Source organism: Argentina silus (genome assembly GCF_951799395.1).
Source record: "Argentina silus genome assembly, chromosome: X".
Lineage (NCBI taxonomy): Eukaryota > Metazoa > Chordata > Actinopteri > Argentiniformes > Argentinidae > Argentina > Argentina silus.
The window spans coordinates 9,946,789-9,962,286 of record NC_139653.1 but is presented as its reverse complement, the minus strand read 5'-3'; the positions used below and the strand labels follow the sequence as shown (position 1 = coordinate 9,962,286).

The 15,498-nt window shown below is 41.1% G+C and overlaps 2 protein-coding genes across 2 annotated transcripts; both read left to right on the top strand.

Annotated features, from left to right (window-relative positions):
• The first annotated feature begins 374 nt into the window (after positions 1 to 374).
• Positions 375 to 11,849, top strand: LOC310823301 (calpain-2 catalytic subunit-like). The gene is made up of 21 exons (XM_083696136.1): positions 375 to 764; positions 1,234 to 1,303; positions 2,166 to 2,284; positions 2,481 to 2,614; positions 2,767 to 2,935; positions 3,174 to 3,257; positions 3,338 to 3,423; positions 4,255 to 4,329; positions 4,438 to 4,598; positions 4,922 to 5,091; positions 5,315 to 5,326; positions 5,939 to 6,150; positions 6,262 to 6,298; positions 6,386 to 6,451; positions 6,630 to 6,687; positions 6,805 to 6,869; positions 6,965 to 7,033; positions 7,394 to 7,472; positions 7,572 to 7,688; positions 11,109 to 11,167; positions 11,539 to 11,849. The coding sequence occupies exons 1-21, from the start codon at positions 528 to 530 to the stop codon at positions 11,560 to 11,562; spliced, it is 2,103 nt and encodes a 700-aa protein (XP_083552262.1). The 5' UTR covers positions 375 to 527; the 3' UTR covers positions 11,563 to 11,849.
• A 308-nt stretch (positions 11,850 to 12,157) lies between these two features.
• On the top strand, positions 12,158 to 15,235 carry cfl1l (cofilin 1 (non-muscle), like). Its single transcript, XM_083695424.1, has 4 exons — positions 12,158 to 12,300; positions 13,996 to 14,288; positions 14,412 to 14,488; positions 14,974 to 15,235. Exons 1-4 carry the CDS (start codon positions 12,298 to 12,300, stop codon positions 15,093 to 15,095), a joined length of 495 nt encoding a protein of 164 aa, XP_083551550.1. The 5' UTR covers positions 12,158 to 12,297; the 3' UTR covers positions 15,096 to 15,235.
• The last annotated feature ends 263 nt before the right edge of the window (positions 15,236 to 15,498 follow it).

Here is a 15,498-nt window from a genome sequence, read left to right as displayed (position 1 = left end):
ATTAATTTAAGTAAAAAAAAAAAAAATGTATCAATCCCAGATTGCCCCTTTAAAGTGTAGGGGTTTGGGGTTCATTTGGGATTGGCCTGAAGTTTTTACCATAATAAAAAAAAAGATTCAGATGTACTGTACAAATACAAGGGCTGTGGTGCCTTCTCATTCACACAGCGCAAATACAATGTTTTTTACAACTTTTATTAAGGACAATGTTAGAAAAAGTGCTTGTGTCCACATTACTCTTTGATTTTTGGGAAATTACCTTAATTAGATTAATTAGACCTTAACAGAGAAAAACAAAAATATTACCGGGACATATGGGCGTTTCACAAGAGATGGGGACGACATGTTCCCGGTATATATTTGCAGCCCTTCATAACGGGCAAGTTTTTCCTATGGACCTATAAGAATGACCTGGCCACAGAGATGTAGGCTATGTAGGCTGCTTGCAGTTCTCAAGGACACACCTTGTAGCGTTAAAACGCCATACTTTAGGTGACAGAATTCAGGGCTGTGACACTGCAAAGACGATGTCTGGAATTGCGTCGAAACTTCAGCATGACCGGGAGAAGGCGCAGGGTATTGGGAGTAACGCACAAGCGGTGAAATATCTTGGTCAAGATTTCGAGGCACTGAGAAGGAATTGTGTTGAGTGCGGCCAGTTATTCAGGGATGAGACATTCGAAGCGCTCCCCTTGTCTCTTGGTTTCAATGAACTTGGACCAAAATCCTGTAAGGTCCACGGTATCACTTGGAAGAGACCCACGGTAGGTTATTCGTCCCATCACTTCAGCTTTCTTGAGAGCAGAGACTTTAATTATCATTATTTTTTAACATATTTATATTTTCTAGACACATCTCATACTCCTCTCTCATCTCCTTAATATGCTGTATCACAACAAATGAGTGTAACATACCTAGACCTACATCTTTACACATTGAATTTAACCATGGCCAGGGTGTGCCCGATTGGTGAATTGTACACCTGTAATTTCTGCTTCCTGTTCATAGGTTAAGGGCAACATCATCATAAACAATTACATTTCATCTTCATCACCACTGACTAGTAAATGGTCCACTTTGTGTGTGTGTGTGTGTGTGTGTGTGTGTGTGTGTGTGTGTGTGTGTGTGTGTGTGTGTGTGTGTGTGAAAGAAAAAGATAAAAAGAAAGAGAAAGAGTGAGACAGAGCTTGAGTGTTTATTATCTAGGAATCCAAATTGTTTGTGTTTGTCCAGGAATTATGCTCCAATCCCCAATTTATTGCTGAAGGTGCCACGCGGACAGATATATGCCAAGGAGCACTCGGTAAGACACACACACACAAACACACACTCACGTTTAATTGGTTTTATTTGGATAGACAATACATTGTTCTATCAAACTAGGACCCACATTTGTTGAGGTAAAATCCATGTGTAATGGATTTCAGTTTGTAATAGTCAAAAGGCTGGAAATTAAAAATGTATTCAATGTTATTTAGCCACTGCTGTAAAAAACACTCAATCAGTCAGAACTTTGACACAATGGCCATGCCAACTCATAATTGCATCATTATTCCATTGATAAATGCATACTCAGACTCTAGTCCTTTGATGTTATGTGAGTGCCTCTATGATTTTATCACACATATCTTTACTTTACCACTGCACTTCTCTCTGATTCTATACCTATTTGCATAACTTTGCATGCTGTAAGACATCTGTGCAGACTTGAATAGGCTGTCACAAGGACTGCAGTTTCAAAATGAATCACCCTGATGTAGTTTGTGTTATTGCAGTGTATTTGCCCATCAGCCTGAACGACAACACCTAACTTAGATGGATAGTGTTCTCTGTCTGATCTGGTATCACTGGTATCACAGGATATTTTGTGTTGTCACATTGTCAAGCTCACCACATGCCTTTGCAATGAGATCAACATTTGTAAATCATCCTGTCCTGTGTTGCTGTTGTCACCAACCATCTATTCCAAACCTCCCTGAACCGGTTCGATGTCTTTAGTTCCACTTGTTCAGTTTGGACTATGCAGTCAGTCAGGGAGAGTTACAATACAGGGAGGGAGCCTGGGAGGGAGCCTATAATTCCAGGGCGAGAGAACAGACATTGTATAAACAACGAGTGCTTATGACCAAGGCTTTCACAGCTAAATGATCTTTCTCATTTTCTAGGTGATTGCTGGCTCCTAGCAGCCATTGCCTCCTTGACTCTCAATAAGCAGGTGCTGTCCCGGGTTGTCCCCTCTGACCAGAGTTTTGAGGATGACTATGCTGGCATCTTTCACTTTGAGGTGTGTTTTCATGGCCACACACACACACACACACACACACACACACACACACACACACACACACACACACACACAAATTGACTTGAAGTTGACATGATCACACACTAATCCCCCTAAATTTCCCTACATTCTGAATGGCAATGTTCACTGTTTCGAAAGGACATGGATACTCATTATTTGTTCTTGTTGTCCTCAGTTCTGGCAGTTTGGTGAGTGGGTGGATGTGGTGGTTGATGATCGACTACCGACCAGAGATGGAGAGCTGCTGTTTGTTCACTCAGCTGAGGGCTCAGAGTTCTGGAGTGCCCTGCTGGAGAAGGCCTATGCTAAGTAAGGAAGATTTGAACCATCAGAGTTGTGGACAACTGAAACAGCTTGTGTTTTTATGAAAACATGGTGATCAAGGGTATCTCTCTCTCTCTCTCTCTCTCTCTCTCTCTCTCTCTCTCTCTCTTTCTCTCTCTCCACTCCCCTTCCCTCAGGCTGAATGGGTGCTATGAAGCCCTCTCTGGAGGCTCTACCACAGAGGGCTTTGAGGACTTCACTGGGGGCATTGCTGAGGTCCATGAGCTGAAGAATGCTCGACCACACCTCTTCAAAATCATCAAGAAAGCCCTCAACAGAGGTTCTCTGCTTGGTTGCTCCATCGACGTATGTCTGAATCTCACATATCATACACATAATAAACATCTCCATTAAAATGTATTTACGTCGCACGTACCCTATCATTTATTTTTTATTCTAAGTGCTTTGCCTGAGAAACCTTGCCTCAAGAATAAACTGTCCGATGTTCCCCTGTCCTATGAGTAGGTTTTGATACCAGTCTAGTACACGTTGAGAACTTATTTTCTGATGGTACATCCTCTGTGGACTCTTCTTTCCTCCTCAGATCACCAACTCTGTAGACTCAGAGGCCATCACGTCCCGCAAACTGGTGAAGGGCCATGCCTACTCTGTGACTGGAGCAGAACAGGTGAGATTCACCCACAGATGAGTCCTACTCTGCCATCTATTGATATTGTGTAATACTGGGTTGGGTGTCTGTGTATCCAGGTGGAGTACAGGGAAGATACGCTGCAGCTGATCCGGGTGCGTAATCCCTGGGGTCAGGTGGAGTGGACTGGGGCCTGGAGTGACAAGTGAGTAAATTTGAATTTAATTATAGAAACAATCAATCAAATCACAATCACAATCAAACTTTATTTGTACATTACGTTCTGTACAATCGTTGTAATATAATGTGACAAATAATGAAGCCACATAGAGGGAATAGCACAATAACACCGTAAAATAAAACATGTAAGATTATTATTATTATTATTTTTTTTTTTTATATTTCTTGTCAGCCCACTATGTACTGTATAATATGTACTGTATTTGAGATTTGTATGCACAAAGTAATTATATTTTGGGACCAATCGGTGGTGACAATAAATATATTAAACTAAATTTGGAGTAAAATTCCACTTTAAGTATTCCCCTCCCACCTCTGCTTTGAAGTATGAGTGTGTTACAGTAAAACAAAATAAGACAGTGTGTTGATGAATAGACACAAAAGGTATTCAGTCTCATTCAGGTCAACACAAACTTCAAAATCACAAAAACAGCACAGACCCATACACCCAGTGGAACATCTGTTGGGAGGTTGTTATGGAGACATTAGTTTCAGAATGCCTCAGGTAAAGGTGGGATGGTTGACATTCCATTTACTTGTGTCATCATGTTCTATGTGCCTTACCACAATGCAAGAGCTTTATGGCTGTTCTTTACTGCTGTATGTCTTTCATAAAAGTGATGTTATCATAAATTACCTCTGTTTAAGAAGCACCTATACTGACATGTAAGAGAAATAATTCATTACAGATTTAACAGTATATTTCACCCTACTGTTGTATGCCACATTTCTTTTAATGATCATGTTCAGCCAGTGTATTTCCATGACTTGAATGAGAGTGTATTTGTGGTCCTAGCTCTTCCATGTGGCGCTATGTCAGTGATGAAGACCGGACCAGACTGACCAACCGATCTGAAGATGGGGAGTTCTGGTAAAGCTGACAGAATTAACCTCATTATCCCTTTACTTCATAATCACACACCACTACAGTGAGCTCATGTGTGTATCTCATGTATTCCCCTTATTGTGTGTGCTCCAGGATGTCGTTCTCTGACTTCCTGCAGCATTACTCCCGGCTGGAGATCTGCAATCTCACCCCAGACGCGCTCACAGATGACGGGTACCAGAAATGGGCTCTGTCAAAGTTCGAGGGCAACTGGAGAAAGGGCTCAACTGCCGGGGGCTGCCGGAACTATCCTAGTACTGACCCAAACCACGCCCCTCACTCTACATCTACAAGATTAGAATAAACAATATTTGTATATGTGTTTACCCCCACCTCAGGATAAATCCCAAGCAAACATTGTAACACTAGATGGAACCATGCACTATTTGTAACACTCACTGTATCACTTTAGTGGGACAGCACTGACTAATTATGTTTCATTATGAATATAGACACAACCTATTGTGCTTAAAACAGCTAAGATTGACCAAGACACCTGTATGCATTCTGAAAGAACATAACTGATAGCTGGAGCATACAGAAAGTTGTAAATACTGTCCCTTGCTCTTCTTCACAGATTCTTTCTGGATGAATCCCCAGTTTGTGATCAAGTTGGATGAGGAGGATGATGACCCTGATGATGACGAGGTGGGCTGCACGTTCCTGGTGGGCCTGATCCAGAAGAACAGACGGCGGATGAGGAAGATGGGTCAGGACATGGAGACTATCGGCTTTGCCATCTACGAGGTAAGGACTGAGAGAGGCTATGGCTCTAGGATTGCTGTGTAACTACAGCCATTGGCTTGTAATATCATTTAGCTTATAACACATTTATTACTCATTTGATATAAATTATGTTCATGACATCTGACTAGGTTCATAAAGATGTCATGCTGCATGCATGCATGCATGGACGCACACACATTTTGACTTACACTTACTCTTTCTTTTGTTGTCCTGTTCTCCACAGCTGCCTGAGGAGGTATGTGTGAGGAGGGGCAGGTCTCTAAGGAATGGTCAGTAACCATAGGGATGGGAGATGGGCTCTGCTTCAACAGAATGTATGGCCTTTCTAAAGTGCACATTAATTTCAGGTTAAAAAGGCAATCTGGGATGGGTACATCAATTTTTTGTAATTAATTATATGGTATACACATTAGTTCTTGAGGAATATAACTTATAAATGCCTCATGAGCTTAGTTCAACTTTCTTACCCCATCAGAAACCAAAATATAAGCTTGTTTTATTCCATTGTTTGTAAACAATGTAATTGTAAACAAACACTTTATAGCTTCAAAACATGGTTAAAACTCATCATTTCAATGTCATTGGTGGTCAGTCCTTGCATCCATAGCTCCGTCTATATGAGAGTGGTTACATTTCTCCAGTCTCAAGCTCTCTAATTATTTGGAGGAAAAACCCTCAACAACCTTTTCATGTTCTCAAGACATGGTATTTGGCAAGACAGCACTGACCAATGACAGGGACATTACAGTTCAGAATCACTGACATACGTGGTTGAACATTGACATAAGGTATAGAATACAGCAGGTTAAGATCACCCCCTTGTGTGTATGTGTGTTTTTGCCACCAGTATTCAGGGAAGAGACAGATCCACCTGAATCGTAACTTCTTCCTACGCAACTCGTCTGCAGCTCGCTCTGAGACATTCATCAATCTGCGGGAGTTGTGCAACCGCTTCTGTCTTCCCCCAGGAGAGTACCTCATCGTTCCCTCCACCTTCGAGCCCAACAAGATTGGAGACTTCCATGTTCGGGTGTTCTCAGAGAAACAGGCTGAGTTCCAGTATGTTCTATTTGTTTACTCTTATTACATCATAATATTATATTACATCAAAACACCATGTTATTCAGAGAGTGGATATGACATGTCTACATAATTCCTCTTCTTTTTTAGAGAGTTGGATGACCCTGTGGAGAGTCATGTCGAGGAGGTAAAATCATATGATTTGGTGATAGGTATATTGATTGTTGAACTTATAATGGAAAACACTACATGCTGATCTCTTTATGGTCTGTAGATTGTGATCGATGAGGATGATGTTGGTGACAGATTTAAGAGACTTTTTGGACAGCTTGCTGGACATGTAAGTTATGCAATAGTGAGACATATCTACAGTATACACCTATCTACAGCTGTTGCTTAGTGTGAATTTTAAATGAATGATTTTATCCAACAATTACTGCTCAATTATGGCTCCTATTTGGCCATTTGATGCAAACCAAGTCCTTTGATTTAGAACATGATTTATATTCCATGTCTAGGACTGTGAGATTTCTGCATTTGAACTACAGAGAATTCTGAACAAAGTGGTGACCAAGCGTAAGGCATATTATTTTTCATTGCAAACTGTAATGTCCTTGGGACATCAAAGTAATCCTCTGTCATGTCAGGGTTTGGTTTTGGAATTAATTAATTAATTAATGTGTCTTTTTTCAGGTGACGACATCAAAACCAATGGGTTCGGTCTGGTGACTTGTCGCAATATGGTCAATCTGTTGGATGTATCTTTTGTTTTGGAATTTGTCCTCTTTGACATCCTTTTATTTGTGATACAGAGCATGCATTGCTGTTTTGCAACCCTGACCTTTTCTCACAGAAAGATGGAAGTGGCAAACTGGGACTTGTGGAGTTTAAGATCTTGTGGACTAAGATTGAGAAGTACCTGGTGTGTGACTTTAATTGTTCAAATGACTCCCCTGTGGACCTGTTTGTACTTTGTTCATGTTGTGTTCAATGAGAACACAACGCTCACCACAAGGTGTCACAATCCTAAACAGGGTTTGGTCAATTCAGGAAGTGATTTTAATTTACAATAAAAAAATGGAAAACTTTATTGAGAAAAAATAAAACCTTATTTGCAATCATTTAATTTGTATTTAAATTTACTTCCTGAATTGAAGTTCAACTGACCCCAACCCTGATCCTGATTGAATCGTGAGATTACTTGGGTTTAGGGTGGTTGATGAATGAGTGTGGGGCTGGAATTGCTGATTGCTGACTGATGAATGTTCTGTCTCCTTATCAGGACCTGTACCGGGAGAGGGATGCAGACAAGTCTGGCAGTATGAGCTCACTTGAGATGCGTGTAGCTGTGGAGGACGCAGGTGACAGTTATATTGTTTCTGCACACTATACTGATGTTTCTCATTGTCTTTCTTCTATTGTCATTCAGTTGTGTTTTCTCTTTGTCTTTCATACTGTAGGATTCTCCCTGAATAACGCTTTGCATCAGATAATTGTGGCCCGCTACAGCGAGCCCTGTCTCACAATCGACTTTGACAACTTTGTGGCCTGCCTGGTCCGGCTGGAGATACTGTTCAGTGAGTTTCTTCTCTTCATGCACAGAGATGCACACTTTGATACATACTCAAATCATATAGAGCCACTATTGTCAAAGTGGGGTACGTGTACCCCCAGGGGGTACGTGGATCGATCTAGGGGGTATGCAAAATAAATCTGTGATTTACCTTCCCAAACAGTCCTGTTGAATAGCCGACTGCAGTCTCAGTACCAAAAATAAATGCATGCACCCTATCCAACAGAATAATACTATCACAATGTCTAATATGTAAGGGATAATGTTCATAGAATATCAATTAGGCTACAAAATGCAGGGTCGTTAAATTTAGCTGGAACGCATTTCTCGAATGTTGCCTGAACATAATCCCGTTTACACAATTATGTTAAATAAGAAAATGAAAATAAGAAAGAAAATAAGAAAAATCGAAAAGTGATAAATACTAACTGGACAATCCGATCACCACTGGTTTAATTTTTAAATGACAATTATTTTGGCGATTGAGTGCATGTAGGCGCATGGGAAGGCATCTTGAGGGGTGCTGCCATGCAAAAGCCACAACTGTAACCTTGAATCGGCTACATTTAAGTTGCTCTTTTCGTTATATTTGCCCCATCTAATCATTGATTGGATGTATTGTGATGGAAGTATTCTCTCGCTTCATCTCATGCACTCTCATTGTCATTTCGCTCTCTCTCTCTGTCTCTCTCTCTCACACGCGCGCGCGCACACACACACACACACACACACACACACACACACACACACACACACACACACACACACACACACACACACACACACACACACACGCACACATTCGGTGTAACCTTGCATCAGCTATGGAAATAATGTATGGACTTTAACTGCTCTAGCTAAATTCAAGAATATAAATAAATATTATATTTTTTATATTCTTAAATTTAGCGCGAATATCTTCCTGTGCCTATGAGTGCACGAGAGCAGACACCTCTTGACCAATCACAACAGTGTTTATGCTCTCGCGCCAAGGAATACAAAATTGCCGTTATGCTCTTCGTCACTGACGTGTAAGCTTGTTTTACACCGCTAATTTGTGGGGGAAAAAAAGGATAAATGGCTAAAAAAAAGTTCAGCGTGGCAACAGAAAATTGTACTGGTACTACAAATGAAGCCCCTGCTGTTGGGACCAGCTGCTCAGGTCATACAGGTATGACCACCAGTCTACTGGTGCTGCTAGCCAAGCTGCCACCAATATGGACAGTGATGATGAAGCAGTCCAAGAGCCACAGACCCCTGCCCCAGGAAAACACCAAATTGAAAGGGAGGTTGGAGTCTCAAAGAGACGCAAATATAACAAAGACTATATTACTATGGGGTTCACTTACACTGGGAGTAAGGATTTCCCTCAGCCTCAGTGTGTCATATGTGCCCAGGTTCTGTCTAATAACGGTTTGAAACCTTCGCTCTTGCGCAGACATTTAGAAACGAAACATGACCATTTGACCGTTTTTTGAGCGCCAATTGAGACAACTTTCTAACACCAAGATATGTTTAACAGCGACAGATACTATTAAAAAGGCAGGTCTAGAAGCGTCTTACATGATCAGTTATAGAGTGGCTAAGTCAGGCAAGCCTCACACTATTGTGGAGGACCTCATTGTCCCCGCTGCTATGGACATGGCTGAGAAAATGTTGGGGGAAAAGGCCAAGCGGACTTTTCGGAAGATGCCTTCATCAGACAACACTGTGTCACAACGCATCACATGTCAGCAGACGTTTTGAAACAGCTACTACTTCGCATACAAGCCAGTGAATTCTATGCATTACAGTTGGACGAATCAACTGACGTAGCGGGCCTGGCTCAGCTATTGGTATACGTCAGGTATATTCACGGAGGGTCTATTCAAGAAGACATCCTCTTCTGCAAACTTCTGGAAACCAGGACAACTGGGCAGGACATTTTTGGACTACTAGACAGCTTTTTAACATCACATGGACTTACGTGGACCAAATGTGTTGGAATCTGTACAGACAGTGCAAAAGCCATGACGGGGAGACACAGCGGACTAGTCACTCGAGTGCAAGCAGTTGCCCCCGATGCCACTTTGCCACTTGGGTACACTGCAGCGTCCACAGAGAAGCGCTTGCTGCCAAGCGAATGCCTGAAAGCCTGACTGAAGTGTTGAATAAAACGGTGAAAATGGTGAACTTTGTTAAAGCAAGGCCACTGAACTCACACCTTTTTTCTGCCTTATGCAACGAAATAGGCAGCGATCATTTAACGCTGTTACTCCGCACCGAAGTGCGGTGGCTATCAAGGGGGAACGTTTTGGCACCGTTTTTTTAATTAAAAGACAAGCTTAAAATGTTCTTCATTGACCACCCTTTTCATTTGTCGGACAAGTTGCATGACGATGAGTGGCTCACAAGGTTGGCCTATTTGGGGGATATTTTTACTCGCCTGCATGAACTGAATCTCGGACTGCAGGGCCTCTCAGCGACGATATTCAATGTGCGTGGCCATGATTAAAAAGCTGGAACTCTGGTCTGACTGTGTCAACAAGAACGACACTCAAGTGTTCGTGTGTGGATTCGTTATCCCTTTTCTTCCAACAACTCATGCGTAGGTGGCATGAGTTGTTGGAAGAAAAGGGATAACGAATGCAGTTATCTCTGTCGTCTGTTTCGGGGAAGTACCTGCGTAATTGTGCAGCCAGAAGTGTTTCCCTATGTCACATTTGACACTGTTCACAAGTCTGAGTTAATTTGCACACACAAAATAACGAATCCACTATGTCTAAGTGAGAGAGCCTCATTGAGATATCCACCAACGGGGCAATGAAAATTGAGTTCAATCAGAAGGCACTGCCAGATTTCTGGATTGCCTTGCGTGCAGAGCATCGTCAATTGGCAAATCACGCCATTAAGACTTTGATGCCCTTTGCAACAACTTACCTATGTGAGACTGGGTTCTCAGCTCTCACCAGCATGAAGACAAAGTACAGTCACAGACTATGTGTGGAAAACGATCTAAGACAGAAACCGTCGGGGTGCTTAGTGGCGTAGCACACTAATGCGCTTATCACGTAATCGCAAGGTTCCTGGTTCGTTTCCGACCCTCGACCTATCTTGCATGTCATCCCTCCTCTCTCTTCCTGTCAATCTCTACTGTCGCTATCCCAATAAAGCAGAAATGCCCTCAAAAACATATTAAAAAAAAAAAAGACTGTCTCCAATACAACCCCACATTGCAGCGTTATGTGAGGCCACTCAAGCGCATCCCTCACATTAATCTGTGGTGAGGTGAGGTATTATGTGTTCAAGTTCAAGTTTATTTTGCCCAATGTACAAGTACAACTTGCAGCAAAATGCTCTGCTACCAACTCCTTTTCTTTTCTGTTAAAAGTTTGGGAACCACTGATATAGAGAACTGAACTATCTTTACTTTCATTTGCAACAGACACCTTCAAAATTCTGGACAAGGATGAGTCTGGTGAGGTTGAGTTGACCAAGCTGCAGGTAAGAATCCAGTCTATTTGCATGATCAGTCTGCCTGAGCACCGAGCCAACAGAACAAGATTACTGATCAACCAGGGAGCTCTAGATGCATCAACGAGACCTGCAGTAATCAGGGCTTGTATACATAAAGATTGAAGATTGAAGATTCTTTATTTGTCATGTGCATACAAGTATACAGTGAAATGGAAAAAAAAAAAAAAATGTTGTCTCAGAGTAGGAGTGCTGATCTATGATGAGTTTTGCCTCTTAGATTATGATGAAAAAGATTACTGTACATGGACAGGAGGGACCTGATCCTACTCTTCGATGCCTGGTCTAAGATATATATGGAGACAGCAAGTGTGACTCGCTTCTTGTGTTTTTCTCCACAGTGGCTGAATGTGTCTCTGTTATAGAGCAGCGGTTCTGCCAAATCTTCAGCTGAAGAATTGGGCCTTCTATGGAGCAATCACATTGTGACACTCGCTTTCTTCCATTAATTGTTTCTTACTTAGTTTGCCTCAAGTTCTACTATGAAACACTGAAGGTGTATTGGCTTACATCACATGATACAGGGATACTCATCTGCATGGAGGATGGTTCCTGTCATTTTTTGATTGAGACTTATGTAATTAGGTCTAGTGTTTTCATCAAAATGATCCCACATGAACATGCTCAGTACGTGTCCTAATTAAAAGATTAAATCGACAAATCGAAAGTGTGTCTTTTTTGGAATGTGATTTTTGGAAGCTTAACATGCTGTAAGACTGTATACATATGAAAAATTCACCAGTACTGTGAAAAAACAGGTCTCATATTCCATATGAATTGACTTTAAGGGGTGTATCCACCTACTCTTCTTCTCTTTTGCCATATATGGGGTGTTGTAATGTTTTTCCAGTTATGCTAAATATGTAGACTGGTTTGTTCTCCATATAAGGATGTTGTTTTTAACTCCCACTCTTCATTGGCTCTTACCTGTGTCAACTTACCTTTGTCATCACCTTGGAAGGTATTTTTTTTACAACTTCATGTGATAACAGAGGTGTCATTAGTACAAATTCATCCTCCTACTTTACTCAGCTTGCTTTCTTTCGTGAAAGGACAGCTTTGCGTACAGTACATCTATTGTCGTCACAGCTGCATCTAAAATGGTGAGTAGATTTTGCACATTGTATTGCAATATATTGCTTGTTGTAGGAATATTTCTCAGCATATGAAATTGGGAGGGAATTTTAAGGAATTACATCTCTGGACAACTCCAAAAGGTAAAACGTCTATACTCAAAAGTCTTTTGAGTATATTAATTCAAGAAAGTATATTGAGTTGATTATCATGCCAGACTTACGCATACTTAATGCCAAAAATAATTTATCCAATGTTTGTATTCTACTCGGAATAGAGAAGGCTTCAGTTCTCTCTTGAGTTATGTCCCGGGGGCGGTTCCTGCTAGTGCTTACTTGTTCCACACAGATTGGAATGTGAGACCTTGTACATTCAAAAGGAAACTGTGCCCATAAAATGTCACCGTGGAAGATCTGTATGATTTTCTTCATTCGGTCTAAACCTGAATGGGATCTTTCAAGAAAATATATAGTTCTTATCTGTGTTTTTTTAGTATAGGGCCTGTGTGTCAGCAACGTTTTTTTTATTTTCTTTTTTTTTTGTTGCAATCCCTCCTGTTTAGGTGACACATTTCCATTTGACTCTAAATCGACCTGAGTTTAGCTTTAGGATCTGTTCTAATAGCAGAGGTGAGAATTCTGAAATATAGCGTAAGAGTACTTGAGATTGAGTCGAGTCTGCTCCATTGGGTTAGAAGGAGTAGTTCTCTTTTTATAGCAACCTAATTGTGTTTTGCTACACCTGGTTCATTATAGACTGACAGGTGGGATATGGGTAATCTTTACTCCGTCTATAATCATGGCACAGGTACAGTAAGAGTAGGTGGAGTAAAATGGAAGTGTTCAAGTTTATTCTGTCAGAAGCTGGCGTTCCCTCCATGTAGTAAATGGACCAAATCCAAGCTAAACCTTCACAACATTGTCATTTCACTGATATAAGTTCAGGTGCTCTCTCCATTGAAATGGAGGCTGTTGACGAAGCAAAAAAGTACACTTTTGGAGCTAATATGTTACTGGGCTTGTTGTAAAGATTAAAAACCTGTTGGTTTTTGTAGTTATTTTCAGGGAGCCTTTACTTGTTCTGTTTTGCCCAAGAATGCATCGGTCATGTCTAGCACCTGGCTGGAATCCAAGGCTGGTAGAGAGTCCTAATTATCTGTGTAAGAGTCATGGTCATCTACTATACAGTAGTAGAGTCTCACACCAGTCATGAGAGCTTTTAACCTTGGAAGCCAAGCTACAGTATGTGCATCCAATTCATTTTCTCCATGTATACAAGTTCCTCTTTGGGATCAGTCTTCTTGACCTGCACACTGGGACCAGGATTGGTCTATATGCCATTTCATAATGTCTAAGTGTGATAAATGTCTGTTTACAGTCTACAAAGACACTCTTGATACAACATTAGTAATAGATAGATAGATCGATAGATAGATAGATAGATAGATAGATAGATAGATAGATAGGTACTTTATTGACCCCCGAAGGGAAATTAAGGCGTTACAGCAGCTCACATCACAAACAACAGCAAAATAAAGTGACAATAACAATAGACATCTGTCTAAAAATAGAAAAATAGACATACTGTAAGCCTATTTTACTTTGTTGATTGATGTGAAGGCAACACATGAAAGATTAATTTTTCTGCTGTTCCCCCTCCCCCAATCAGACATAATAATAATGAAATCTAATGGCACTTATCTAAATGTTTTCTTTTGTGGTCAGGCATCTGGAGTCAAAGTTCATGATGATGTTGTGACATGCTTTAAAGAAATCAATGTGCATCACCATGGCGATGACCTTCAGGAGCGTTACAAATTCCTGGTCTTCTGTATTGAAGACAGCCACATCATTGTGGATAAAAAAGCCACCCTGAAAGTGAAAGATCTAGAAGGGGTCCCAGATGTCTTCAAGAAAGTCATCGGCCAGTTGCCCGTGGACGAATGCCGCTATGGTGTATACGACTGCCACTATGAGACCAAGGATTCACCCAAGGAGGACCTGGTTTTCATATATTGGTAGGCTCTCTAAACTCATCTCATTGCATTTATCCCTCTCTGTCTCTACATGTTTTTTTCTGTGGAGATACATGGAAGTCATTGACACAGCCACTAAACTAGCTCTTTCTACTTCAAAAACAGGGCACCTGAAGGATCACCAATTAAATCAAAGATGCTTTATGCCTCTTCTAAGAATGCCCTTAAGAAAGTGTTCCATGGTGAGTTTGGGTATTCTCAGTGACTTTTATTCTTTCCCCCTTCCAGTGTGGTGAATGGAGAATCAGATGTACACTCACTGAACACTTTATTAGGAACACTATACTAATACTGGGTAGGGCCTCCCTTTGCTCTCAAAACAGCTTCAATTTCTTCATGGCATTGATTCCTTCCATGTTCATGAAACTAGTTTGAGACAACTTTTGCCTTGTGACATGGTGCATTATCACGCTGGAAGTAGCCATTAGAAGATGGGTAAATTGTGGCCATGAAGGGATGCACATGGTCAGCAACAATTCTTAAATAGGCTGTGGCATTCAAACGATGATTGATTGGTATTAACATTAACATGCCAAGAAAACATTCCCCACACCATTACACCACCTCCACCATGAGAAGGTGTACAGGTGTTCCTAACAAAGTGTTCGGTGAGGGTATATTAGGGCAAGTGACAGATTGACTAATAGTGTTCTCTTGTGCTCCCCAGGTCTCAAGTATGAGTGGCAGTTGCACGACATAGAAGAAAGCAAGGACTCCAAGGGTCTGATTGACAAGTTAGCTGGACCCACAAACTGTTGCGTTAAAACTCTGGAGGGAAAGGTGGTTTAAGGTACTGCATGGTACCATGCAGATCTACGTAAATACCAATGCAAAAGTCCACTACTTGTGTGACCAATTCAAATGTCCAAGGGCAGAGTAGCTGGTCTGGTTTTAATAAAAGCTTGCCTTGGTCAAAGGCATTATGATGATCAATTGTAACTCTTTTCTCATACCTAGATTAAGCCTACTACTAGACAAGAAAGCATCTTCAGTGGATAGTCTGCCTCTTGTAGTTCATACATTTAGTATTCTTGTCTTTATAACTCCTCCACAATTTATATAAATACATTAATTTCATGTAGGGTGATATCCTAGATTCTTCCTTGGATTTGCTTTCAGTTTGGTTTCCTATGTCTATACCAGACCGAACATACCATTTGTACATCTCACCTACAAAGTGAGTGTATGCCAC